Source organism: Oratosquilla oratoria, chromosome 13 (assembly GCF_046742065.1).
Source record: "Oratosquilla oratoria isolate Oo_2021 chromosome 13, ASM4674206v1, whole genome shotgun sequence".
Taxonomy (NCBI): Eukaryota; Metazoa; Arthropoda; class Malacostraca; order Stomatopoda; family Squillidae; genus Oratosquilla; species Oratosquilla oratoria.
Window position 1 is genome coordinate 62,647,002 of NC_134789.1, and position 26,595 is coordinate 62,673,596.

Here is a 26,595-nt window from a genome sequence, read left to right on the forward strand (position 1 = left end):
AAACTGTCCGGAAATAGATTCAATTTGGAAGTAGGTAGAAACAACTTTGCCAACCGTGTAGTTAATGAATGGAATAAACTTCCTGCACAGGTAGTGCAATGTAGTTCAGTTCGAATCTTTAAGAATCATTTAGATAAGCACCTAAGCAAGATGCTGTAATGATTATAATTTATTTCATATAATTTGTTTTTGTTTTGTTATTATTTGTCTGTCTGATTTTCATTTATTATTAGTTATATGTCAATTTATTATTATTTACTATTTGCCTGTTTGTTTATTATTTAACTATACCTATGCATTTATTTATGTATTTTATTTGTTATTTACATTATTATAGTTTTTATTTATTATCTTATCATTATTATGATTTTTTCGCATCCGACCTAGATATGGACCAAAAGGTCTCCTGTCGGCATGCTCCGCCTTTGTAATCCTTTGTAACATATTCATAGTATCAGAAATACGTGTTTTCTATTCATAGAAATTGGCTTGGGGTATGTAACGCCTCCCCACACGATGCATATACGTTCTTTTCACTTTAACTCCTTTTATTCGATCACAATTTGACACTGATAGTTTGTACTTACGAATCCCTACATATATATCAAAGTTTGCCAAAACCTTTACATTGGATTACAATACAATAATAATCTACGTACACATAAGTAGCGTGGGGTTATTTATTTAACGCTCTCTATGGTGCGAGTGAAACATGTGAGATTTATGTCGCTAAACCTTCCAGCTACCTTTTAACTATTATTCCACACATGGTAATCTAACCTTCTATCCACCATTATTATCGTTGGGTGAAGGCAACTCTCGCCACAATCCCTTTCCTTCATATTTATTTTTATCGGGTTCTACTGCCGGATACATATGATTCTTGTGACTAGGCTCCTCGATTCTAGTGTTGTGTGTTAGAAATTCCCTATTCCATCTTTGTTCCTATATTTTCCAATATTTCACCAAGACATTTGAACCTACCTGCCAATGGGGTTTGTTTCGTTTTGTGGTGGAATATTCCTGTGTCCAAAAATCCTAAAAATGCTTCTCTACTGGAATCCTGAACTGGAGAGTAGGAATTTTTCTCCCTCACCAAAATTTAAGGTTCCTAATCGGTTCATACATACGAACTAGTCCTTATGACGTAATGGAGGGGTGGAGTGAGAGATGTCATTTCCCCAATCCTACGTATTATAAGTCACGTACACCTCAAAAAATGTAGAATAATGCCCTTAAATCCTTGGCCTTACAGTAAGATAATCCTGGGTCCTGGGATCGAATCTTCGCGACGGCCTGATTTGATCATGTGAAAAAAGGCCAACAACATATACTCGTATTAATTTTAGGCAAAGTTTGATGAGTGGAGGCAAATAGACAGTATTGCATGAGCATTGCAGTTTATATATTGATTGGATTCTTTATTTCTAATTCTTGGGCCTTTTGCCTAAAAACATTAAAGTGAAATGGTGTGATAGGGTTTTACAATATGTGAAGGATAATTGTATAGTTAGAGTAGGACAGTCAAGATCCTGACAGGTGGCTGAATATAAGAAAGAGCTTAGGTTGTTGTGATATGGTTCGGACAAGCCAGGGAAATTAAACTCACAATAAGGCTAAGGCACTCGGGTTTTTAATGAACTCTAAGCTCATGCAGGAAAGGTAATCTAAGAGCGAAGGGGAACTTGAAACTTGGAGAGGACTGCTGCTTGGAGAGGAGTGCTGCTTGAAGAGGAGTGTTGCTTGAAGAGGAGTGCTGCTTGGAGAGGAGTGCTGCTTGGAGAGGAGTACTGCTTGGAGGGGAGTGCTGCTTGGAGAGAGTACTGCTTGGAGAGGAGAACTGCTTGGAGATATCGTGTCCTGGAGTGAACGGACTTGTAGTGAGCGCTGAAACTATCAGTTGCTTTAAGAAAATGTTAGACAACTTTATAGATGGCGATGACAGGTGGTGATAGACATGGAAGTGTCTAGTGTAGGCCTTATGGTCTCTTGCAGTCTCTTTCATTATGTTCATATGTTCAATCAATCAAATCAGCCATCCTGAGCCCACTGCTGAACAAAGGCCTCCTTCATAGCATTCTATGATTCACACGACTGCGCCAACCTCTGCCACGTCACTCCTGCAAACTTCTCAATCTCGTCTCTCCACCTGTCTGGTCTCCCTCTTCCACGCTTCCCATTTCGCGGAGTCCACTCAGTAACACACTTGCTCCATCGCTCATCAGTCGTTCGCACTAACCTGCCCAATTCCATTTCCTCTCTTTCACTACCTCCACAATATCTTTCACTCTAGTTTGCTCTCTCACCCAACTTGCTCTCTCGGTCTCTCAGCATTATTCCCATCATTGATCTCTCCATTCTCCTCTGTGCAGTCCTTAGAATTGTTTTCATCGCCTTCGTTAGCTTCCAAGTCTTACACCCGTAGATTATTGCTCGCAGAATACATTGATTGTAAACTTTACGTTTCAAACATAAAGGAAGAGAGCCTCTCAGGATTTTATTATACTTAATAGACACTTTCCAACCAAATGTAACACGTTTTTTTTTATTTCATTGTCATAATCTTTTGTCACTTTCTACCTGGCCTAAATAATTATACTCTTCAACTTCTTCAAGACTCTCACCATCAATTATAATATCTTTACTTTGAACTTTCGTGTTGAACATTACTTTGGTTTTGGTCTTATTCATCTTTAAACCTATTTTGAGACTTTCTTTGTTCAGATCACTCAGCATATCTTGCAAGTCTTCTGCTCTTTCTGAAATGAGAATAATGTCATCCACAAATCTTAGGTGGTTCAAATATTCGTAATTAATCTTCAAATCTTTCTCTTATGGTAATTGTGGTTCAACAAATACAGTGGGAAAATCTGAGAACTTACTTGGTAGCGTTCTCAGACTAGTGGTCTGAAATTAATTGGAAGTAGAAGGCTTCTGTTGAGAAGACGTAAAAAGGTCCCTTGACGCCAGGTTTCAAGATAGGTGTATCAGGCTCCAGAGCTCTGGGTGATCTGAGTAGGCCGACGAAAGTAGCCGTATTCGGCGGGACTCTTACGTGTTCGAAAAGCTCGAAGCCACGGGTTAACTTTTACCTTAAGCAAATTCTCAAAGTTTCCCGATTTTTAAACCAAAATTACTTTATAGATTCAATAAATAAAAGGGAGGGGAGTTTAATCGTATCTTATTTAAAGTTACGAGAGGTGTGGTTCGAAGATTCGGAAAATGTTCCTGAATCGAAAGAAATGACTAATGCTTTGAGGGAAATCACCGAACTAAGGTAAACATTACGATTCCCAAACAACTATTACCACACTCTTCCCAACTCAACCTTCTGAAAACCTCTTCCAAGTAAGCTGTAAATAATTTGGATGAAATTGTATCGCCTTGCCGTACTCCTTTCTCGATCTTAATCTTCTTCACAGAGTGAAAGGCCTTCTCTTAATCTACAATAGCTAACCTCCAAATGGTCTAGATTAGAATATCCGCTCCTAAAGCCTGCCTGTTCTCTCGGTTGGTTTCCATCTAAAACTTGACTTAGTCTATTTGTAAGGATCTTGGAGAATACTTTATATACATTTGATAGCAAGCTAATCGGTCGATAGTTACTAAGGTTCTTCTGGTCTCCTTTTTTATGAAACAAAATCACTATAGCATTGCACCACGCATCAGGAACGCTTTCTTGACGCAAATACTGGGTGTACAACTGAGCTAACTTAATATGAACTTCTTTCCCTGCGTCTTTCAAGAAATCCATCGATATACCATCTTCCTCAGGTGCTTTTCCTCGTTTCATATTTTTTAGAGCAAATTCTACTTCTTTCTTTGTAATCTTTGGTACACTACTAACGACTACAGACGAATTTATTGACTCCTCGACGAGTAAAGCTCATGGTAAAATTCTTCTATTCCTTTTACCATTCTGTCCCTGCATTCAATGATTTCTCCATTTCTATCTTTCAAACATATCATTTGCTGTCTTCCTAAAGCATGTCTGCACTCGGTCCCTTTAATACTTTTACCTTTCCGAATAGTTTCCTCTATTTCATTCGTGTTTCTCTTTCTTTTCTCTGATCTCTGCCTTATGTTGATAAGCTTGTTTAGTTCTACTCTTTCTATTTCGTCTCTCCTGCTTTTAATTTGCATGGTCCTCCTTCTTTTAATAAGGTCAGTTGTACCCTTGGAGTATTTGTTTCGTTTAATACTTCAGTACTTCCTACTTTCTCTGCCGATTCTGTAATGATATTCACTATATTCAAATTCATATCGTCGACGGCGTCCTCGTCAGTTGTTAGAGCTTCGAATCTATTTCTAATTTCTAAATTAAATTTCTTATTATTATCCTCCTGAGCAAGGCTTATTCTCTTTCTTAAAACTAGTTAATTTCTCTCAGCTCTGAAATTGAATTAAGCCGTGCAACCTACCATTCAATGGTCACTACCTACGTTGACCTTATTTAAGAACGTAACATTGCAGACGTTCTTGCTCTCATCTTCTAATATAAAGTCTACTTCGTTCTATGTTGTTCCATTTGGACTTCTCCACATCCATTTACGACCTACACGATTGTGGAAGAAAGTGTACATTATGTTAATAGAGGATAAAGTCGTGTTCGGCATATTCATATTTGTTGTTTATCACACTTACCAAGGGGTTTCATTTTGAGTTACAAACCTTTATTTCGTTATATGAAGAAATAGAAATAATGGGTATAATTATCAGTTGTCATAATGTTCAAATTCTTTTTATGATATTTCAATTTTGTCGAGTGAAACACACACGACTCATAAAAATATGCAACTGCAAAGGGTATAATTTCCTTTGAACCCGTGCTGAAACATACTAGTGGGTCTTAGTTATTATGAACTCTGCAACTAGAGGAAAGGTAATTTGTAATGGGAATTTCATTATTTTGTGTATTTATAGGTTTTGTTTTTCATATTCACTACTGTGATACAATATTGTGCAGCTAAGCTACTGTTTCACACAGCAGTAACAGAATCATCTCGACTCGAGCTAGATTTAGAGTTTTAGAATAGGAAACTATAATAACAAATTGAGATATTGTTATTGTAGTAATGCAACAATTCATTCCTAAGACTATAGTATCAAGACAGTCACATGTTTCTAGATAAGAAGGTATTACTCCAAAAGTCCTCAAACTTGCCTTGGGCCCTTGGCCCATACACAAAACAGCCTTTTCTACCTGAGCATGTTAATTAGGTACGGGCACAAAAAAAAAAAAAAAAAAAAAAATCTTGTCGCTAATGAAATAACATTCCATTGAAAATAAAACGCCTTTTAACTTAAAAAAAAGTTGAAATACTGTAGCTTGAAAAATAAGGGAGATACGATTTTTTAATTACTTTTCTACTCTGATTTTTGGCTAGATTTTATCATACTGAGACTCTCCTATGTGAGAATTAAGGGTGGTAATTTGTAAAGATTTTAGTAAAGAAATACACATTTAATACTTGGATTTTATGGGTCAACAAATCACCTGAGTATGTCAAAAACAATGTGGAACATCTCTACCATACCAAATTTGCCTTTTTATGGCAATTATTATTATGATCTATCAAATTGTCAATTTAGAGATGATCATGATCATCAGTAAAACCCAAACTGCTGCTCCAATTGGTATATAACTTGGCATGTGAAGGTTTTATCTGTTAACATATCACCTGAGCATGTCAAAAATAATGTAGGACCTTCCTTTTATACTATTCTTACTAACACCTTTCATGTTGTCATGGGAACTATTTTCAGTTTAGAGATAATCATCCATAAAACTCAAACCCCTGGCCCAAATGACATGCAACTTGGCATAATATGAAGGTTTTATGGGTCAACAAATCACCTGAGCATGTCAAAAACAGTGCAGGACCTTCCTTTTATAGTACTAACAACTATCATGTTGCCATGGCAACTATTATCAATTTAGAGATAGTCATCAATAAAATCCAAACTGCAGCCCCAGTTGATGTGCAATTTGGCATGTGAAAGTTTTATGGATAAAAAAAATCACCTGAGCATGTAAAAAACATACACCCAATCCCATGTATTTGTAAGTTTAGTATATTCATTATTATTTTTTTATAATTATTTCTTATAGTATAGGTGCCTTCACTTTGTCCTGCATGTGATAGCTTGTATTTTGCCATAAATTTACACTGATAACTAAACAGGCATTTCAAGAAAGACCACCAAACTCAGTACTCCAACAACAATCCCCAGAAGTTCCACAGAGAAAACCCTTCTACACTTGATGAGAATCACACTAGCTCGACTGTGATTAGGGTACCATCTGTCATTAAAACTGTACCAACACCAAATAGGCCTGGCCATTGATGCAAACTCCCCCAGGTGCAGCTACCACACACAAGACACAAGACACTTCATATCACAATGCCCCACAATCTCAATATTCAGACAGCAACACAATATCTTTTTTCTAAGTGACTCATGGGCTTGCCTGGAGGCTGTTGCTGGTTCTTCTACAAGAGAGACCAGGGGCAGTAGATTGATTGACTAAGCTTTTATTTTTTGTTGGCAGCAGTTTTGTGTGGAGGCTAAATTAATATATATATATATATATATATATATATATATATATATATATATATCTCATAGGAAAAACATTAAAATCTCTGTATGCAAAGTTAGAAAAATAAATGAATATTTTCATATTGTATTATTTTGATACTTAAGTATTTTATTTTTGGTGTCATTTCTCACCGGTAATATCTTGGGACAAAGGGATGGGGCAGAGGGTCATCTCTATATTTCAATTGCATTAGTTTAACCATATTGCAGCAAGGTCTACAAAGAGAATAAAGGAGAGAGTTCTTGTCTACCTGGACATCAGAAAGAACTTGTCATGAACAGAGTGGTTGCCAAGAGTGTCATTAAGTGGAAATCCATAGCTCCACATAAGTCAACAACAGTCCATGGGATGTTTCAAAGATATCTTAAGACTGTTTTCTCACTTATGATTCACCATGATCTTGTGTCATGTATTGGGCTCATGATTGACAGTTATTACCCTCCCAGATAAGAGCTCATAGTACATAGCCTGAATTATAGCTAATGCTATGACCTTACACACACTGCCCCAACTCAGCCCACCAGAGTTGGGGTGCCAGCTTGTAATGTTGTGATGCTTTTCAGCCCAGAGCAGGGACTGAATTCAAAGTGCTGAGTTAAGTGGTGAAAATATTACCATTACACCACCAAGCCAGCAGTGTGTGGGTCTATTTTTTGTCAGCTAGTAGGAGGGGAGGAGCTAACACTTATGAAAAAGTAAAAGAAAAATAAGAGTTGATTGATCTTTTGAGCCCAGTTCAAAGACTGAATACCACTACTTTAGGGCTTCATCAACAAATGGAGGTGAGGGTGTTGATTTTGAAGGTGGGTAGTGGAAAGAAAGTGCTCTCTAGCATCTATCTTGCAAGACCACCACATGTAGGTACTTATTGTTGGTCCCAGTATGTGTACTTGAAAGTGCTCTCTAGCATCTATCTTGCAAGACCACCACATGTAGGTACTTATTGTTGGTCCCAGTATGTGTACTTCTTAAGCCTATGGGAACTCCAGATATAGGACATGCCTTCAAAATTGTACATTTTGACTGAATCATGTTGTTTGTTGACAGGTTCTACATGTGTTTAAGGCACTTCATCGGACTCGACAGAGGGTCTTTCAAGATGATATTCAAGCGCTCTCAGGTAAGCAAGGAAATGAAGATGAACATTTATCATTTTTCTGAGTGACTTGTCAAAGGATATATATATGTATATATATATATATATATATATATAAATATATAATATATGTATATATGTATATATATATATGTATACATATATATATATGTATATATATATATATGTATATATATATGTATATATATATATGTATATATATATATGTATATATATATATATGTATATATATATATGTATATGTATATATATGTATATATATATATATGTATATATATATATATGTATATATATATATATATGTATATATATATATGTATATATATATATATATGTATATATATATATATATATATGTATATATATATATATATATATGTATATATATATATATATATATATATATATATATATGTATTACACACACACAATACGACTAGGTAAATACACATACACTGTACTCACTCATTATTGATGGGAATTTTCCATGTATTAGCTGTTTAGTATTTCTAAAGTAGGCAAAGTCCAATTCACTCTACCATACCATATATTTGTATCACATGCACCTGAGCTTGCCTAGTTTGTATTCTTGCCACTATAGTAAATGTAATCTAACATGACCTGGACATGGTGGTCTGTCTCACTGTTATTCTGTACATTATCTATTTATAGTATATATATATATATACACACATGGAATAGGAAGACTAATGTACAACAAAACAAATTTTGAGAAACTCAAAAAATTCTTTCAAAACGTATTCCTAAATGAAGAAACAGGGATGGAAGAGAAATGGAATATACTAAAAAAAATTTACAATGAGGGAGTAAATGAATATGTACCACAAAAAAAGGAAAGTATGTATATAAAAAGCTGGTACAACAAAAGATGTAGTGAGGCCAAGGATAAAAGAGACAAAGCTTGGAAGAAATGGAAAAAGAGCCAAGAAAACAAGGAAATGGCAAATGTACATCAAACTAAGTAATGAGTATGCAAAAATATGCAGACATGAAAAGAGAAACTATGAAAAAAAAAAAGAAAAATGCAAGGAAGAACCCAAACTATTTTACAGGTATGTAAATGGCAAACTGAAGAATAAACAAGAAATAGAAAAACTGCGCCAAGGTAAACATGAATATACAGAAGAACTGGAAATGGCTGAAATTATGAACAACCATTTCAAATCAGTATTCACAATAGAAAACTTACCTAACTGTGAGGAAATAGAGAGAGATCCCCCTCAATGAAAGAAATAATTGTGACACTGAAGGAAATCAGCGACCAAATAAAAAATCCTTGACGTTAGAAAATCACATTGTCCAGAAGGAATTGCAAATTGGATACTGAAAGAATGCATGGAAGAATTAACAGAAAAAATATACAATATAATTAAATTCTCACTTAAAGAAGGAAAAGTGCCACAGAACTGGAAGAAGGCAAACATTGTACCAATTTATAAGGGAGGAAACAAGGAAGACCCATCAAATTACAGACCGGTCTCCCTGACAAGCACAGTAGCAAAAATTTGCGAAAAGGTCGTCAAAAATAGATGGGTTAAACATTTGGAAGAAAAAACTATACTGAATCCAAATAAATTTGGATTCAGACAAGGAAGATCATGTACAACAAACTTGATCTGCTTCTACTCAAGATTGATAGACATAATACAAGAGAGGTTGGTTGGGGAGACTGCCTTTCTGGACCTACAAAAGGCATTTGATAAGGTACCACACAATAAACTGTTGAGGAAAATTACTGGAATGGATGAAAGACTTCCTGACTGGGAGGGGGAAAATGAGAGTAGTAATTAGAGACAAATTCTCAAATTGGGAAGAAATGATAATTGGTGTCCCGCAGGGATCAGAACTGGCCCTGATCATGTTTGGTATATACATAAATGACATGGATGAAGGAGTAGAGTGTTATATGAATTTCTTTGCAGACAATGCAAAAATACTGTACTAAAGAAAGTAAAAACTGAGGAAGATTGCAACTCATTACAACAAGACTTGTACAAGATCTGGAAATGGACTCAAAAGTGGGAAGTGAAATTCGATATCAAGAAATGTGGTATAATGGAATTTGGAAAAAGTAAAAACAGAATATCGAGAGTTTATAAAATTGGTGAAGAAGAGGTAAAAAAGTAAACTCGGAAAAAGACCTTGGAGTGATGATCAACAAAGACATGACACCGGATAAGCATATAAATAAAATAGTCGGAGAAACCTACAATTTATTGAGGTCAATAAAAGTGGCATTAGCCTATTTGGACGAGGAAATTATAATTTTTTTAACTATACTAACAAGACCAAAACTCGAGTATGCAGCAACACTATGGACACCCAGTACCAAAAAGAATATAAAAAGAATTAGAAAGAATACAAAGAGCAACATCAAAACTGGCACGAACTCTTTCCAAAATGACATATGAACAAAGACTGTCCAAATTAGAATTATCAACTCTGGAACAAAGAAGGGAAAGAGGAGACTTACTATCTATAGAATTGTGAAGGGAATGAAAATCATAGATAAGAATGACTTGTTGAAATGGGACAATGGAAAAACAAGAGGACATGAAAAGAAACTAAAAAAAGATAATTACAGAAGAGATCTGAAAAAAAAAGATAGCTTCCCACACAGAGTGATAGATACTTGGAACAAATTAGACAAAGAAACAGTGTGTGGAAACACTATTCAAGATTTTTAGAAAAAACTTGATGCTGAGAGATTCAAAGACAGGTCACCACGAGCATAGCTCCCTTCCCGTATAATACATCTACGGTAGGTAAATACAACTATGTAAATACACATACAGGGATTTCTCGATTTATGTGAGGGATACATTCCTGAATGGATCGTGTAATGTAAAAATTGCATAAAGTGAACATTATTACTGAACTAAACTGTACAGTACATACCAAGTCTGGAGTATTGCATTCAGCTGACATCAAGTTGAAGGATATGAGTTTTGGGATATCAAACAAATTTATAAAGAAGTTAAGTTTTACTATAGCTTATGTGTACATATGTATATTAAGGTGTACCATTACGTAACTTTGTATTATCTTAGTCACTGGGTAGCTCTGCCTCTGACTTTGCCTTTGCCTCATGCTCACTGGACTGTCCTGCCTCTGACTCCGCCTCTGCCTCATGCTCATGCAAGAATGCTGTTATAGATTGTTGTTTCTTTTTTTGTTGCTTTTCCTTCAGCAATACTTTATAGCAGACCATTTTGCTCATCACTGGTAACTGCAGTGCTTCTCTCCACATGATAAAAACTGTGGTAAGGCACTGAGAGAGGAGAGTGGAGAGAGATGTTAACACTAATGATGCACTGGTAACAATGAGCTTGAAGCACCATGCGAAGGGACAGTGTGTTGGCAGTACACATAGGGAACACCTGGTGACACCTGGTGGCCACATCATGGAATTAAACCAGCTATGAAAAAGACATGATAAACAAATGTAAGAATCAACCTAAATTATTCTACAGATATGTAAATGGTAAATTAAAAAATAAACAGGAAATAGTGAAACTATGTCAAGAGAATATGGAATATATAGAAAATATAGAAATGGCTGAAATTATGAACAGACATTTAAAATCTGTATTCACAGATGAAAATACAATTGGGATGAAGGAAAGGGAGAAACATCTCCCCAATGAAAGAAACAATTGTGACACAGAAAGAAATAAAGGACCAAATAATGAACCTTGATGTATTTGCTATCATCAAGACACCAATACAAGACACCAGTTGCAAAGAGTGACCATATACTACTTGAGTTAGAACTAAAGGAGGAAATATATATAGAGGGAAATGAGAAGCACAGAAAAGGAAGACTAATGTATAGTAAAATGGAATTTGAGAAACTGAAGAATTTTTTTCTTTAAAGTAAGGTGGGAAAAATTCTACAATGAAGAAATGCAAGTGGAAGAAAAATGGATGTTTTGACGAAAATCCATAAAGGAGTGGATAAATATGTCCTAAAGCAGAAACAGGAAAAGGTGTATATTAAGTGTTGGTCAGAAGGTGCAGTGAAGCAAAAGATAGAAGGGATAAAGCTCGGGAAAGATGGAGAAAAGACAAAAAAAACTAGAAAGTGGCAAATATATACAGTATTAATCAAAGGAATGAATATGTAAAAATATGTAGGGAAGAAAAAAGAAACTCTGAAAAAGACATAATAGAAAAATGTAAGGATCAGCCAAAACTATTCTATAGATATGTAAATGGTAAATTAAAAAACAAATGGGAAATTGTGAAATTATGCCAAGGGAATTTGGAATACACATGGTTGAAGTCATGAGCAAACACTTCAAGTCTGTTTTCACTAGAGAAAATGTACAACATCGGGATGAAGGGAGGGAAGTGAAATTCCCCCACGAGGGAAATAATAGTAATGCAGTAAGAAATAATTGACCAAATAATGAACCTTGATGTCAGGAAATCACATGGCTCAGATGGAATTGGAAACGGGATATTAAAAGAATGTAAAGAAGAACTAATAGACAAAATATATAACATAATAAGTTGCTCACTCAAAGAAGAAAAAATACCAGAAGACTAGAAAAATGTAGATATTGTACCAATTTATAAAGGAGGAAATAAGGAAGACCCAACAAATTACAGGCTAGCTTCCCTTACAAGCACGGTAGCCAAAATTTGTGAAAAATTGATAAAAAGTAGAAGATAAAACATCTGGAGAACAATATACTAAATCTGAGACAATTCAGATTTAGATAGGGAAGATCTATTTTTAGTCAAGACTTCTAGATATAATACAGGAAAGGGATGGATGGGTTGATTGTGCTTTCCTAGATTTACAGAAAGCTTTTGATAAAGTCCTACCTAAAAAACTGTTAAGCAAACTAGAAACCATAGGCGGAATATAAGGTAAACTATTGAAATGGAGGATTTTTTGCATGGAAGAAAAATAAGGGTACAGTGCTCAGAGATAAGAGTTCTACTACATGGGAAGAGGTGATTAGTGGAGTCCCACAAGGATCAGTATTGGCACCAATATTGTTTGCTATTTATGTAAATGACATGGATGAGGGTGTGGAATGTTACATGAGCCTCTTTGCAGATGACGCAAAACTGTTAAAGAAAGTGCACACACTGTGACTCACTGTAGAGAGATCTGAACAGGGTTTGGGAATGGAGTCAGAAGTGGGAAGTGGACTTCAACATTAAGGAATGTAGCATAATGGAATTTGGAAAAAGTAAAAAAAGGATAATAGGGCAATATAAAATTGGTGCAAAAAAAGTAAAAAAAGTGGGATCTGAAAAAGACCTGGGAGTAATCATCACAAAGGATGTCCTCCCCTGACAAACATATGAACAAAATTGTCGGCGAAACCTATAACTTGCTAAGATCAATAAAAGTGGCTTTTACTTACTTGGATGAAGAAATGGTAAAAAAATACTAGTCACACTAATAAGGCCAAAATTGGAGTATGCAGCAACACTATGGTCACCCAGTACTAAAAAGACTATAAGGAAAATTGAGAGAATCCAGAGAGTAACTACAAAGATGGCCCCAACCCTATCCAAACTGTCATATGAAGAGAGATTGTCAAAATTAGAATTACTGACTGGAATAAAGAAGAGAAAGAGGTGACTTGTTGACCATCCACAGAATTATGAGAGGTATTGAAGTCCTTGATAGAGAAGGCTTACTAATTTGGGATAAGAGAAACACAAGAGGACATGGAAGGAAGCTCAAAAAGGACAGTTTTAGAAGAGACCTGAAAAAGAACAGCTTTCCCCACAGAGTGGTGGATGTATAGAACATACTAGACGAAATAATAGTGTGTACAAAAACAATACATATATACATACATATACCAAAGGCTTTTTCCCCCTTACATGGGAAATAGCCAAAAAACAAAGGCATAGAAACCATTCCCACCCATTCCATCCACTGGGATGGTCAACAAAAACAATACACGAATATAAGAGCAAATTAGATATGGTGAGATACAGAGGCAGGACCCTATGAGCATAGCTCCCCTTCCCATAAGATACAACTAGGTAAATATACAGAAATGGCTGAAGTCATGAGCAAACATTTCAAGTCAGTTTTCACTAGAGAAAATGAACTTTGCAGATGATGCAAAAATACTAAAGGAAGTATGGAAAGAAACTGTGAATCGCTACAGAGAGACCTGGACAAGGTCTGTGAATGGAGTCAAAAGTGGGAAGTGAACTTCAACATTAAGAAATGTAGTATAATGGAATTTGGAAAAAGTAAAAAAAAAAGAATATTAGGACAATATAAAATAGGTACAAAGGAAGCAAAGAAAGTTACATACATACATACATATACCAAGGCTTTTTCCCCCTTCCAAGGGAGGTAGCCAAAAAGGGAAAGGCACAAAAACACTCCCACCCATTTCATCCCTAAATACACTCCACACCCCTCCCACCCTTCCTCTCATCTGAGCACCTCCTGGATGACGGGTCATCCCTGCACCCTGCCCACCGCCCTGGGTCAGAAAGCAGTGTCGCAAGACACAGTACATCCACAGCAAGGCCGCTTCATTAAATCGGCGACCCCCCCTCTCCGTCCCCCTTTGCATATAAGGCGAGGACGGGGAGAAAATCCCTTCGGGCTGCGTCAAAATTTACTCACACATACTACCCCACCCCCCACCCCCCTGCCCATTCCTCCTCATGCAGTCACAACATCATCCATATACAACCATTCTCCACTCACCTCTGTCTTCCGTCCTCTCCCTTCCTTCCTCAACAGACATTCCCCTCTTCCCCAAAGCCCCCTTCACCCCATCCATCCACCTCATCCTAGGACGTCCCCTCATGTTCACTCCCTCCACATCTGCCTTCCATACCTCTTTTACTAGTCTTTCTTCACTCATTCTTTCCATGTGTCCAAAACCATCCTAATATTCTTTCATCAACCCTATCTCCCAAATCCTTTTTCACCCCTGTTCTCCTCCTCACCTCCTCATTTCTCACTCTATCTAGCCTAGTAACCCCCACCATACTTCTCAGACACCTCATCTCAAACACATTCAAACTCCTTCTCTCTTCTTCTCTTATGTTCCACGTTTCTGCCCCATACAGTGCTGTTGGCACAATCACTCCTTCATACAGTCTCCTCTTCGCATCCATTCCCAAATGTCTATTTCTCATTACACTCTTTAAAACACCAAGGCATTTACTCGCTTCTCTCAATCTACATTCTACCCTCCACCTTCACTCCACCTTTTCCTGCTACACTTGCACCCAAGTATCTAAAACTATCCACTTCCTCCAGTCGCTCTCCCTTAATGCTCACTTCCAGTCTACTGCCACTTTCACCCCTTGTACATCTCATCACCTTACTTTTACCCACATTTATCTTTAGCTTTCTTCTATCACATACTCTCCCAAACTCTGCCACCAGCTTCCTCAATCCCTCCTCTGACCCTGCCACAAGCGCAGTGTCGTCCGCAAACAAAGAAAGTTAGTTCTGAAAAGGACCTAGGAGTATTTATCACCCAAGTCATGTCACCAGACAAGCATATAAACAAAATAGTCTGAGAAACCTACAATTTACTAAGATCAATAAAAGTGGCTTTTAATTACTTGGATGAGGAAATGGTAAAAGAATACTAGTCACACTGGTAAGACCAAGATTGGAGTATACTGTGATACTATGGACACTCAGTAAAAAAAAAAGTATAAAGAAAATAGAAAGAATCCAAAGAGCAATGCCAAAGATGGCCCCAACATTTTAAAATTGACATACGAGCAAAGATTGTTTAAACTGGAACTACCAACACTGCAACAAAGAAGAGAAAGAGGTGATCTATTGGCCATTTACAGAATCATGAAAGGCATGGAAGTCCTTGACAGAAAAGACTTATTAAAGTGTGACAAGAGAAAAACAAGGGAACATGAAAAGAAACTCAAAAAGGATAGTTATAGAAGATATCTGAAAGAAAAAAAAACAGTTTTACACACAGTGGTGGATGTTTGGAACAAATTGGACAAAACAATAGTGTGCAAACACCATACAAAAATTTAAGAACAAACTAAATGTTGCGAGATGCAAAAACAGGTTACTATGAGCATAGCTCCCCTTCCCATATAATACAACTAGTTACAAGTAGGTAAATACACACACACCCAATGATGGTGGAGCATTGAATCATTATGTAAACATATACCCAGAACCATCTCAGTGCAAGACTGAAGCATAATGTGAGCTTCAAGTCGCTTTGGGGCATGAAATTATTTCTTTTAGACAATGGTGATGAGAGACATTTTTCTGAACTCAATGGGTATGAAAAAAGACTTGTTAGTAGGATTATAGACATAGAGCGGGTGATGAGACTTATGAACGAATCACAGAAGCAAGAGACTAATGATTTATGGAGGGCAAATCAAGAAAAAGAAGGAAGTGACTTAAAAAAGTAAATACTGAAATAAAAGAAGAGGTAAGTGAACTAAAAAAAGAAATGGCCGAGTTAAAATGTGAAAATGAAAGGTTGAAAAATAATGATAACACAAATAGTGAGAACATAAAGAAAAAGGTAAATGAACAGATCAAAGGAATGACTGTAAAAACTGGCAAAAAAACACAGGAGAGGATGATTACAACAACTCAGGAATGAATGGAAGAAAGACAAAGAAAAAGATAAGGTAATTTTTAAAGAAATAGTTCATCAACAAAGGCAGGAGAATGGCAAAGATGCAGTTTTTATGGTAATTAAAGAAAATCTAGTAAGAGATACAGTAGACAAAAAAAAAGTGTATAGTAGTATATGGTCTAAATGAAAAATATAACCTAAATTGGTCCCTGAGAGATTTAGAGAAAGAATTGACAAGAAAAGTTCTAAAAGTAGAAGATGAATAGCAAGAAATAGAAAAAGAAATAGAGGAAGTGCACAGAATGGGTAAATATGAATATGCAGAAGGAAAAAATCTATCCCTTAAGATCAAATTAAGGTCACAAATGGCAGTGGAAGCAATTTGAGCAAAAACTGGAAAATTAGCAGGAAGCAAACACTACAAAAGTATATGGATAAAGAGACATGAATGATGAGGAAAGAGAAATAAATAAAACATTAAGAAGTGAAGCTAAAAAAAACAAAAACAAGAAAAGAACGGAAACCAAGAGATCACAGTTTTATTGGAAATTGTTAGACATGAGACTGAAAAAATGGTATATTCAAGGAAAAAGAAATTAAAGGTTCAGAGAATGCGATGGAGGGAGTAGAAAACTAAAACTAGTTTATACTAATATAGATGGATTAATCTCAGGATCAAATGAACTAAATGATTACTTGTCACAAGAAGAACAAGACATAATGGGAATAGTGAAGACAAAATTAAGGTATCCACTATTACCAGTGTTAGACATGGATTATATAATCACTGGCGTATAACAGGGATATGTTGTTGCTTTTTTCAAGAGCAGATTTAACATTGATTATGATTACATGAAAGAAACAATTTTATTTTCATTGATTATTCTGCTAAGTTTATTGTAATTGTTAAAATAACACTATTGACTACCTGTATCCTTAAAAGTGGTAAAATGTTTTCATCTTTTTTGCAGCTGCAAGAAACAAAATCAATGAAGAATTTGCCAAAAACAAGAATATAACTTCTGAGAAGAGTATTGAAGAGGTAAATGATGGGATATATGTGGCACTTAAAATTTCTGTGTATATAATTTGTGTTATTTTCATGTCATATATTGTCATGTTTCTCTCTTTCTCCTCCTTCTCCAGTAAGTGTACTGCAGTTTCATGTTTATTTCTATTACAGCTGGTTTTATATGGACATCAGGTAGAAGAAATTCTTCGTACAAATGTTATACAGACTGTCAAAAAGGAGGAGGGACATTACCGTAAGTTATTGAATTATTGTTTATTATTATTATTGAATTAAGCCTTTTAATAATGTAATTTTATCTATACTAAGAGGCCCCTTCCCTCTTATAAGGAAAGTGGTTTAACAAGGCATGCACCCACCCTCACCCATCCCACTCCTACTGTTAATGATTACCTTATCCCATTATGAAAGGATCATGTCATTACTGACAAAAATTAACATTAATTGATTCATTTACCTTTCAGACTGTACACTTTCATTCTGTACTTATTCACTCTCATTAGTACATTGTTAAAAACATGTAACTAGCAATACTCTTCTTGTGTTATATATTATAAGTACATACATATTTTATTATACTGCAGCTGTCCCTCTGTTATGCTGTCCCCCAACCCCTTGTTACTGACCTGTACCATTTCTCTGTATATTCATTTCCTTTTTTCGCCTACCCTGTGGTGGGGAAAAGAATACTGCCACCAAGCTTCCCACTTGAGTCGTATGAGGTGACAAAAATGGGATGGGGGATAGGACTAGGAATCCTGCTACCTGTAGCCCCACTGGGGACATTCCTACATACATACATATACCAAAGGCTTTTTCCCCCTACACAGGGGGTAGCCAGAAAGAAAGAAAAAGTCATAGAAACCACTCCCACCCATTCCATTTCTTATATATTCCACTCCCCTCCACCTTCCTCCCTCCCTCCCTCTTATCTTGGCACCTCCTGGATGATGGGTCATCCCTGCATCCTGTCCACTGCCCTGGGTCAGAGCAGTGTCGCAAGACACAGCACATCCACAGCAAGGCTGCTTCATATATTTGGCGACCCCCCTCTCCGTCCCTCCATGCAGAAAAGAAGACGGGGAGAAATCCCTTTGTGCTGCGTCAAGTTTTTTTTCTCATACTTCCTCACCCCCCATCCGCCCCTTGGGGCTAGGGGGTGTAGTATAGAATATAGCCCCCGCCACGTCGGCTGCGTGTCGTAAGAGGCGACTAATGCCGATCCCCAGGCGGGGCTCTTGTTTCCCCGCACAGGGCTTCCTCTTAAACTTCCTTTTCCACTCCTCTCTTCTCTTCTGCTTGCTGTTCCCTCCCTCCGACCTAATTTTCAGCTGCCCCTCTCAGTAGCGGCAAAAGAAAGCCCTATGGCGATGGCTAGTGACGATGGGGGCAGGAGAAGGTGATCTCTGGAAGCCTCTAGTCACGAACTACACATAGGCGGTGTGGGCAAGATAAATCGCTCTCGTATTGGGATCGAGGCAACAGCGCGGTTCGGTAGCTACCCACATGACTGAGCAGCCCTACTCAGGATCCACTCTGCTTACCCCGCATGGGGAGGGGGCTAGAAAAGGTGCCCCAAACATAGTTTGCCTCATAACCACCTGACTGGGGAACTGCCCCCAGTAAGGTCACCCTCACTGCGGTCAAGACAAACCCTTAAGAGAAAACTCTCCTAACGCTGATGACCTATGCATGACCAAGGATATGAGCAAGGCCTCTACTGGTTCTAGAGATGAAAGTCCACAGTCTTTCATCACACTGGAACCCTATTCCGCTAAACCACAGCAGAAAAATAAAAATAAAGAAAAGTCTTTCCCCCCTCTAACTAATCCACGAGGACAATTGGAAGTTTTGCCTGGGATTTTTTAGTCCCATTATAAAAAATATTCAACTTTATCCATGCCTAATGACCACCCCATTGACTCTTTAGACATTTTTGACCTCCCTTACAAGGGAGGTAGCCAAAGTTCAAAGGCATAAATTCACTCCCACCCATTTCATCCCCACATACTCCACTCCCATTCACCACCCCTCCCTCCCCCTTTTCTTGGCTCCTCCTGGATGATGGGTTATCCCTGCATCTCACCCACTGCCCTGGGACAGAAGTAATGTAGCAAGACACAGCACATCCACAGCAAAGCTGCTTCATTTGATCAGTGATCACCCCTCTCTGTCCCCTCATGCAGAAAAAAAGAAGGCTGGGAAAAATCCTTTTGGGCTGCAACAAAATATCATTCACACATACTCCTTCACCCCCTTCCATGCATCACAGAATCATCCATACACAACCATTCTCCAGTTGCCCCTATCTTCTGTTTTCTCCCCTCCTCAACAGACGTTCCCCTCTTTCCCAGTGCCCCTTTTACCCCATTCATCCTTCATGTTCACTCCTTCCACCTCTGCCTTCCACACCTTTTTTACTAATCTTTCTTCACTCATTCTTTCCATGTGTCCAAACCATCCCAATACTCTTTCATCAACCCTATCTCCCGACTCCCTTTCCATCACTGCTCTCCTCACCTCTTTGTTTCTCATTCTATTCAGCCTAGTAACCCCTACCATACTTCTCAGGCATTTCATCTCAAACACATTTAAACACATTGAATTTCCTTTAAATAATTTCATACATATACCAAAATGCCCTTTCCCCATTAGAAAAGGGGTGGCCAAATTGAAGCATACACCAACCTTACACCCATCCAAAAACTCATTCATTTTCTCTCCCATATTAACTGGAATAATCTGTAAAGTGCAACATACATCATATGATGAACAGTGTGTAATTGCAACATACATCATATAATGTGAAGGTTTTTCTTAAACTTGGCACTTTATGTTTCACTCCCATATGTCTTAAAATGAAGTTTGGTAAATCAGTGTGAACGAGTCCACGCACTAGACCTACCCACCCATGCATCCTTTGTTCTCCATGGACATCATGGAAGGGGCAGGTCAGTCACCTCCATGTGACCCACAACCCTCTACTTCTTGTGTCGTACGACATAAGATAGCTTACACACAAAAAAAAAAAAAAACATTCATATGAAAAAGAAACAATTGGTGAACAATTGAAGCAGCATTGGTAAGGAACAAAGTGTGAAAAAGTAGTTGAAAAGTTCCCTGTTGCTTACCCATGCATGACCACCACTCAATGCTAACTTGAAGTGACAAAATGTGCAACTTCACTACATCAAACCTGAACTAAAGGAAAGAATGAACTATATTTGGTTTTCCTATACTTTTCCATGGAATATTTAATTTTATAACTGTAAAACTTTCTTTTGAGAACTTTTCTTTTAACCCTGGACAATTGTGCACCATGGGTATGATCAGTGAAACCATATTGTGCAGTTATCAGGTTAAGGGTCATCCCTTTCCCTGCCACATTGCTTGAGCCAGTTGGAATGCAGCAAGATAGAACATCTTCACAGCAGAACCTTACAGCTGAAACTGGTTTACCTCTCCCCCCACCTCATCTACTTGAGAAATTTATGGAAGAGACAAAAAGAAACTCCTTCAGGCCATATAATTTCCTCACCACTCCCCATTCACATCTATCTTTTGCCCTTTCCCATCCCTGCTTGACAGACATTCCTCTTGCATCAAATGCCTCCTTAATCCTGTCCATCCAACTCATCCTTGGTCTTCCCCTGGGGTTCCATTCATCCAGTTTTGCTTCCCACATTTTTTGATAATTTTTTTCACCCATTCATTCCATATAGCCAAATCATCCCAACATTCTTTGATTCACCCTATCTACCAGTTAATGTGGGAAGGACTATGAATATAGGGAATTTATATCATATATACATAAGAGAAGGAAAGGTTAAGTGTGTTTGAGATGAAATGCTTGAAAAGTATGGCAGGGGTTACTAGGCTGGATAGAGTGAGAAACGAAGAGGTGAGGAGGAGAGCAGGGGTGGAAAGGGAATTGGGAGATAGGGCTGATAAAAGAGTATTGGGATGGTTTGGACACATGGAAAGAATGAGTGAAGAAAGATTAATAAAAGAAGTGTGGAAAGCAGAGGTAGATGGAGTGAAGATAAGGGGGTGACCAAGGATGAGATGGATGGATGGGGTAAAAGGGGCATTGGGAAAGAGGGGAATGTCTGTTGAGAAAGGAAAGGAGAAGAGAGTAGATAGGGGTGAATGGAGAAAGGTTGTGTATGGATGATGATGTGATGCATGGGAGTGAGTGGGGGATGGGGGTGAGGGAGTATGTGTGAATGATATTTTGACACAGCCCAAAGGGATTTCTCCTTGTCTTTTTTCTGCATGGAGGGATGGGGAGGGAAGGTTGCTGATTAAATGAAGCTGCCTCACTGTGGCTGTGCTGGGTTTTGCTACATTGCTTCTGACCCAGGGCAGTAGGTGAGATGCAGGGACCTGTCATCCAGGAGGAGCCAAGAAAAGAGGGAGGGAGGGTGGTGAATGGGAGTGGAGTATATGGGGATGAAATGTGTGGGAGTGGATTTATGCCTTTGATTTTTGCTTCCTCCATTGTAAGGGGGAAAAAGCCATTGGTATATGTATGTATGTGTATATTTTGATTATAATAATGATGTCATTGCAGAGGCTGTAATTCGTGAAGATACGGCTAAGATGGATGCGAGTCCATACACCCCCATGCCAGACCACATGATTGGACCTTTTAAAAGAAAGAAGACCAAATGTAGCAATTCAGAGTAGATTGTAAATGCTAGATCATCATAAATTTTCATTCCTTCTTATCATAAATAGTAAGTATACTAAATCTTTATATCTACAGTATTTGTGTTGTATTAGTGACATTGTAAACTTAAGGCAGTTGATAAGGGGTGGGGGTCACCATATAATGAAGTGGTTGGGGTGAACTGACTCCAGCTGTCAGGTCCTGTTATTGAAATGCTGTTGTGCTGAATTCCGTTTGACCCAAGCAGTGTGGCAGGGGATTGGGATGACCCTTCAACCATTAGGTGCTAGGGTGGGAGGAATGACAAATGCATTTGGATGATTGTGGGATGGGTATAGAGTTAGTGTATGCTTTGACCAAGCCACTCCTCCTCCTCCCCCTCCCTCCTCTTCCTCCTCCTCCTCCCTCCTCTTCCTCCTCCTCCTCCTCTTCTTCCTCCTCCCCCTCTTCCTCCTCTTCCTCCTCCTCCTCCTCCTCTTGATACTCTAGGCTGGTGTGTCAGCTACCATGGTCTGGAATTTTTAGTCAAAGATACTTGAAGCAACAATTAAGTGATTAGTGTTTTGTCACAAATCAGATTTGCTCTTATTAGATTGAAAGTTGAAAGTTAAATTCAGCATAATTTTAATCCTATGGGGTAAACATCTTAACTATGGGTTAGTACTAAGGAATCTTTGCTTGTTAAATAGACCTTTCCTCATAAACAGAATTCACCTGTTTATTATTTTTTTACTGTATGCCTTCCCCGATTCACACTTAGGTTGATGACATTACTCTATGTTTTTATATCATTCTCTAGACATCTGTATCGATAATCTCTGTTGTTTGAGAAAGATTACTGGAGAACACCAGATTACAGACCTTTCTCTAATATCTGATTGTGGCAGATAAAAACTAGTGTCTTCCAGTACCACCATGACTCAATTTCTCCTTCTCTCCTCTCAACATTGTTCCACAGAGCTATCCCCCCTAATTATGGCACACAATTTTTTCTTTGCAGTTGTTGTCGTTCCCTAGACTGTCTGTCCAAGCAGTCCTGTCTCCCCAAGGAATGCCACTGCTCTTTCCAGCAGTAGATATACTTGGATAGTATATAGATATACCCTTACTAGTAAATTCGGCTGGAAAACATATGTCTTATCTATTGCTAGAAGAGCTTATATGAAATTAAGTGGTCTTTACTGCCTTCAAAATGCCTGAAATCCATAGGGGGATTTATACTTGAAAGGAGTATGCTTCTCATGTGTGGGGTGACTCATCCCTCCCAGCACTCCTGAGCAAGGTAGTTTCCAAAGCCTTATTGATTCTTCTTTTCTCACTGACAAACTTCAGCTTTTGACCACTGCAGCATTGCATCTCAATCTCTTTTCTGTCACTATATTCATAATCACTGTTTTACTGAACTTGGTAATTTCATGCCTTAGGAGACAACACTGAATTTTCTGTAATGATCCATCCCTTTTCTGTGCAGTTGCCTTTTGCAACAATGCAACAATCAACCAACACACTCTGACTATCCTTCCTTTGGTAGGCACTAGAACTTCTAGGTGGTTTTCCCTCTGTCTATGATTGGATTCTTTCATACATACATACATATACCAATGTTTTTTCCCTTTAACAAGGGAGGTAGCAAAAGTCAAAGGTATAAATTCCACTCATGCCCATTCCATCCCCACATACTCCACTACCATTCACCCCGCTCCCTCCCTCTTATCTTGGTTCCTCCTGGATGATGGGTCATCTCTGCATCTCGCCCACTGCCCTGGGTAAGCAGTATAGCAAAACACAGCACATCCACAGGAAGGCCGTTTAATTTAATCGGAGACCCCCTCTTCATCCCCTCATGCAGAAAAAGAGAAGATGAGGAGAAATCCTTTTAGGCTGCATCAAAATATCATTCACGCATACTCCCCCACCCCCTATCCCTCACCCATTCCCTTCCATGCATCATAGCATCATCCATACATTACTATTCTCCACTCACCCCTATCTTTTGTCTTCTCCGTTCCTTCCTCAATAGACATTCCCCTCTTTCCCAATGCCCCTTTTACCCCATCCATCCATCTCATCCTTGGTCACCCCCTCATCTTCACTCCTTCCACCTCTGGCTTCCAGACCTCTTCATGAAATTCAACTGTAATTCTTACCATTTCACACATGTAGTGCTGACAGCAAGTGACTGGTTCCTTCCTCTTACTACTTGCTAGTAACAGAAATGCTCCCACACTAATACAACACAGACAACAGCTCAAAGTTTCTATGGAAAGGCCCATAGACTTCCCAGTGACAGTGGGGCTGTAGGTTTTCAGTCAGTGAAACTTGGGGCAACAGTCAAAACACACTCCCACAAATAAAACCCATTCCTCCACTCCTGTCTGAGCACCTTGGGAATAATGGGTCAAAAGTAGTGCAGCAGGGCACAACTTATCCACAGCTGGGCCTAGCAATTGTAGCTGGTTTATCCACCACTTCACCATATGATAACCCTCCCTCTTGTCATCCACTTATGAAACAGATTAGAAAAACATCCCTTTGAGCCATGTTGTGCCTTCATCAATTCATAATCTTCCTCCAGTTGGTCCTACTTACTTTGAAATATATAGAAAAAATGTTAAAGTTGTATGATAAGCTTAGCAAATGTAAAATTTAATTTCTTTCCAGGTTTATCAGTTCCAGGAGTCACATAAATCATATGAAATGTATATATTATGAAATAAACGTAGATATGATGAAAAGCAGTACTATGGTTTTATTAAGAAATATTCTTTGACAATAGGAAAAAAAATTCCATATATTTCATCACTGATAACCAGTGATTCCATACTTGGGGATATCTCACTGAAAAGGTGGCTCATAGAAATCACAAAAAGATTTAATGAAGGTAGCAGAAAAAAGGGATACTTGTTTTTGTTTTGTTGCCTTAGTCTCCATCTCCAATGGAGACTAAGGAGATGGTTAGAGGCTTTTTCCCCCTTACATGGGAGGAAGTCAAAGGTATAAAGCCACTCCCACCCATTTCATCCCCATATACTCCATTCCCATTCACCACCCACGGCCCTGGGTCAGAAGCTCCGCCGCCGCCGCCGCCGCCGCCACCACCACCACCACCACCACCACCACCACCACTACCAATCATCATCAACACACACACACAGTTATGACTTCTAAGCTACCAGAAGAGGCTGGATGACCGCATTGTGAACAGCTGCCCAGGATGTAACACTTCACCCCATACCATACAACACATAATGGAAGACTGCATTATACACAATCATGCATGCAAACAACACAACATACACTCTTTAAAGGATTTGTGGGAAAACCCAGTTTCGGCTGTAGCATTCCTTGGGGAGACGGGACTGCTCGGACAGACAGTCTAGGGAACGACAACAACAACAACAACACACACACACGCACACGTCGGTAGAGGAGACAAGGAAGTTTGGACTCCAGAGAAAACTGCAAATTTCGAGGATCACAATGACAAGGAAGTACCTGTGTTGTATTAATAGAGAAGGGGAAAGCTCGTGGTGTAGTGGGAAGGTGAAGAAAAAGGAGAAGGGGAGGGATTACTGAGGAAAATGGAAGGAAATGAGAAAGGGGATGAATAGGCACAGGATCTTAGTAGAGGCGTAAACAAATGGGTGGTGGAATACAGTCACTATCCGAGTTACGACGTACGCGAGTTACGACCACCCGTACTTACGACCACATGTAGCAGATGCCTATTATGAGTTTACTGTACATGTCTGGCAGCACAGCGCGTAAGATAGTTGTGGCAACCGGCATCGCGTACGGCAGTTATGGCAGAGATGGAAAAGTTGCTATACACGTGGTTGGAAGATAATAGGCAAAGAAATGTGAGAGTGACGTTGCAAGCAGTGCAAAGTAAGGCTACATGTTGAAAGAACATGCAGGTGAAGAATACGCTTCACATGAGTTCATAGTGAGTGGTGGGTGGTTTCGTTGCTTTCGAGAGCGTTACCAGGTTCACCACGTGTTGTCGAAAGGTGAGGCTGCTATCAGTGATGCGCCTGCAGCTAAGGCATTTGTGGAAGAGTTTGATAAATTATGGATGAAGGATATTTATGTACTTACGACTACGTCTAGCTGATGCCTATTATGAGTTTACTAATACGAATACACTATAATAAGTATTTTCTTTCTTTAACTTACCATATCATATTAACAACGAAACAACTGAAAACAATACTGTATACAACTGTAGGAGAGAAGCCAAATGCAGAGTATGGGATCCAATGTATTTAACGTTTTGCCCACCAGGGCTTCTTCAGAAATAACATAGTGGACAAACATCTGACCCCTTATATAACCCGAGCTTGCGGGGAGAAACGAACATGAAACGTGTAAAAAAAAAAAAAAAAAAAAAAAAAAAAAAAAAAAATTCACACCAGGCTTAATGACCCCCTTATGGGTCGATAGCCTTAAAAAAGTCCACTATGTTATTTCGGGAGAAGCCCTGCTGGGCGCAACATTAAATACATTGGATCCCATACTCTGCGTTTGGGTTCTCTCCTACAGTGCTGTTGCAGTTGTTGCTGTACCTAT

At 38.3% G+C, this 26,595-nt stretch overlaps 1 protein-coding gene across 1 annotated transcript; it reads left to right on the plus strand.

Annotated features, from left to right (window-relative positions):
* Positions 1 to 4,682: 4,682 nt before the first annotated feature.
* Positions 4,683 to 24,764, plus strand: LOC143032464 (complex III assembly factor LYRM7-like). Its single transcript, XM_076197296.1, has 6 exons — positions 4,683 to 4,882; positions 7,652 to 7,724; positions 17,296 to 17,366; positions 17,508 to 17,589; positions 21,928 to 22,093; positions 24,688 to 24,764. The coding sequence occupies exons 1-5, from the start codon at positions 4,859 to 4,861 to the stop codon at positions 22,041 to 22,043; spliced, it is 366 nt and encodes a 121-aa protein (XP_076053411.1). The 5' UTR covers positions 4,683 to 4,858; the 3' UTR covers positions 22,044 to 22,093; positions 24,688 to 24,764.
* The last annotated feature ends 1,831 nt before the right edge of the window (positions 24,765 to 26,595 follow it).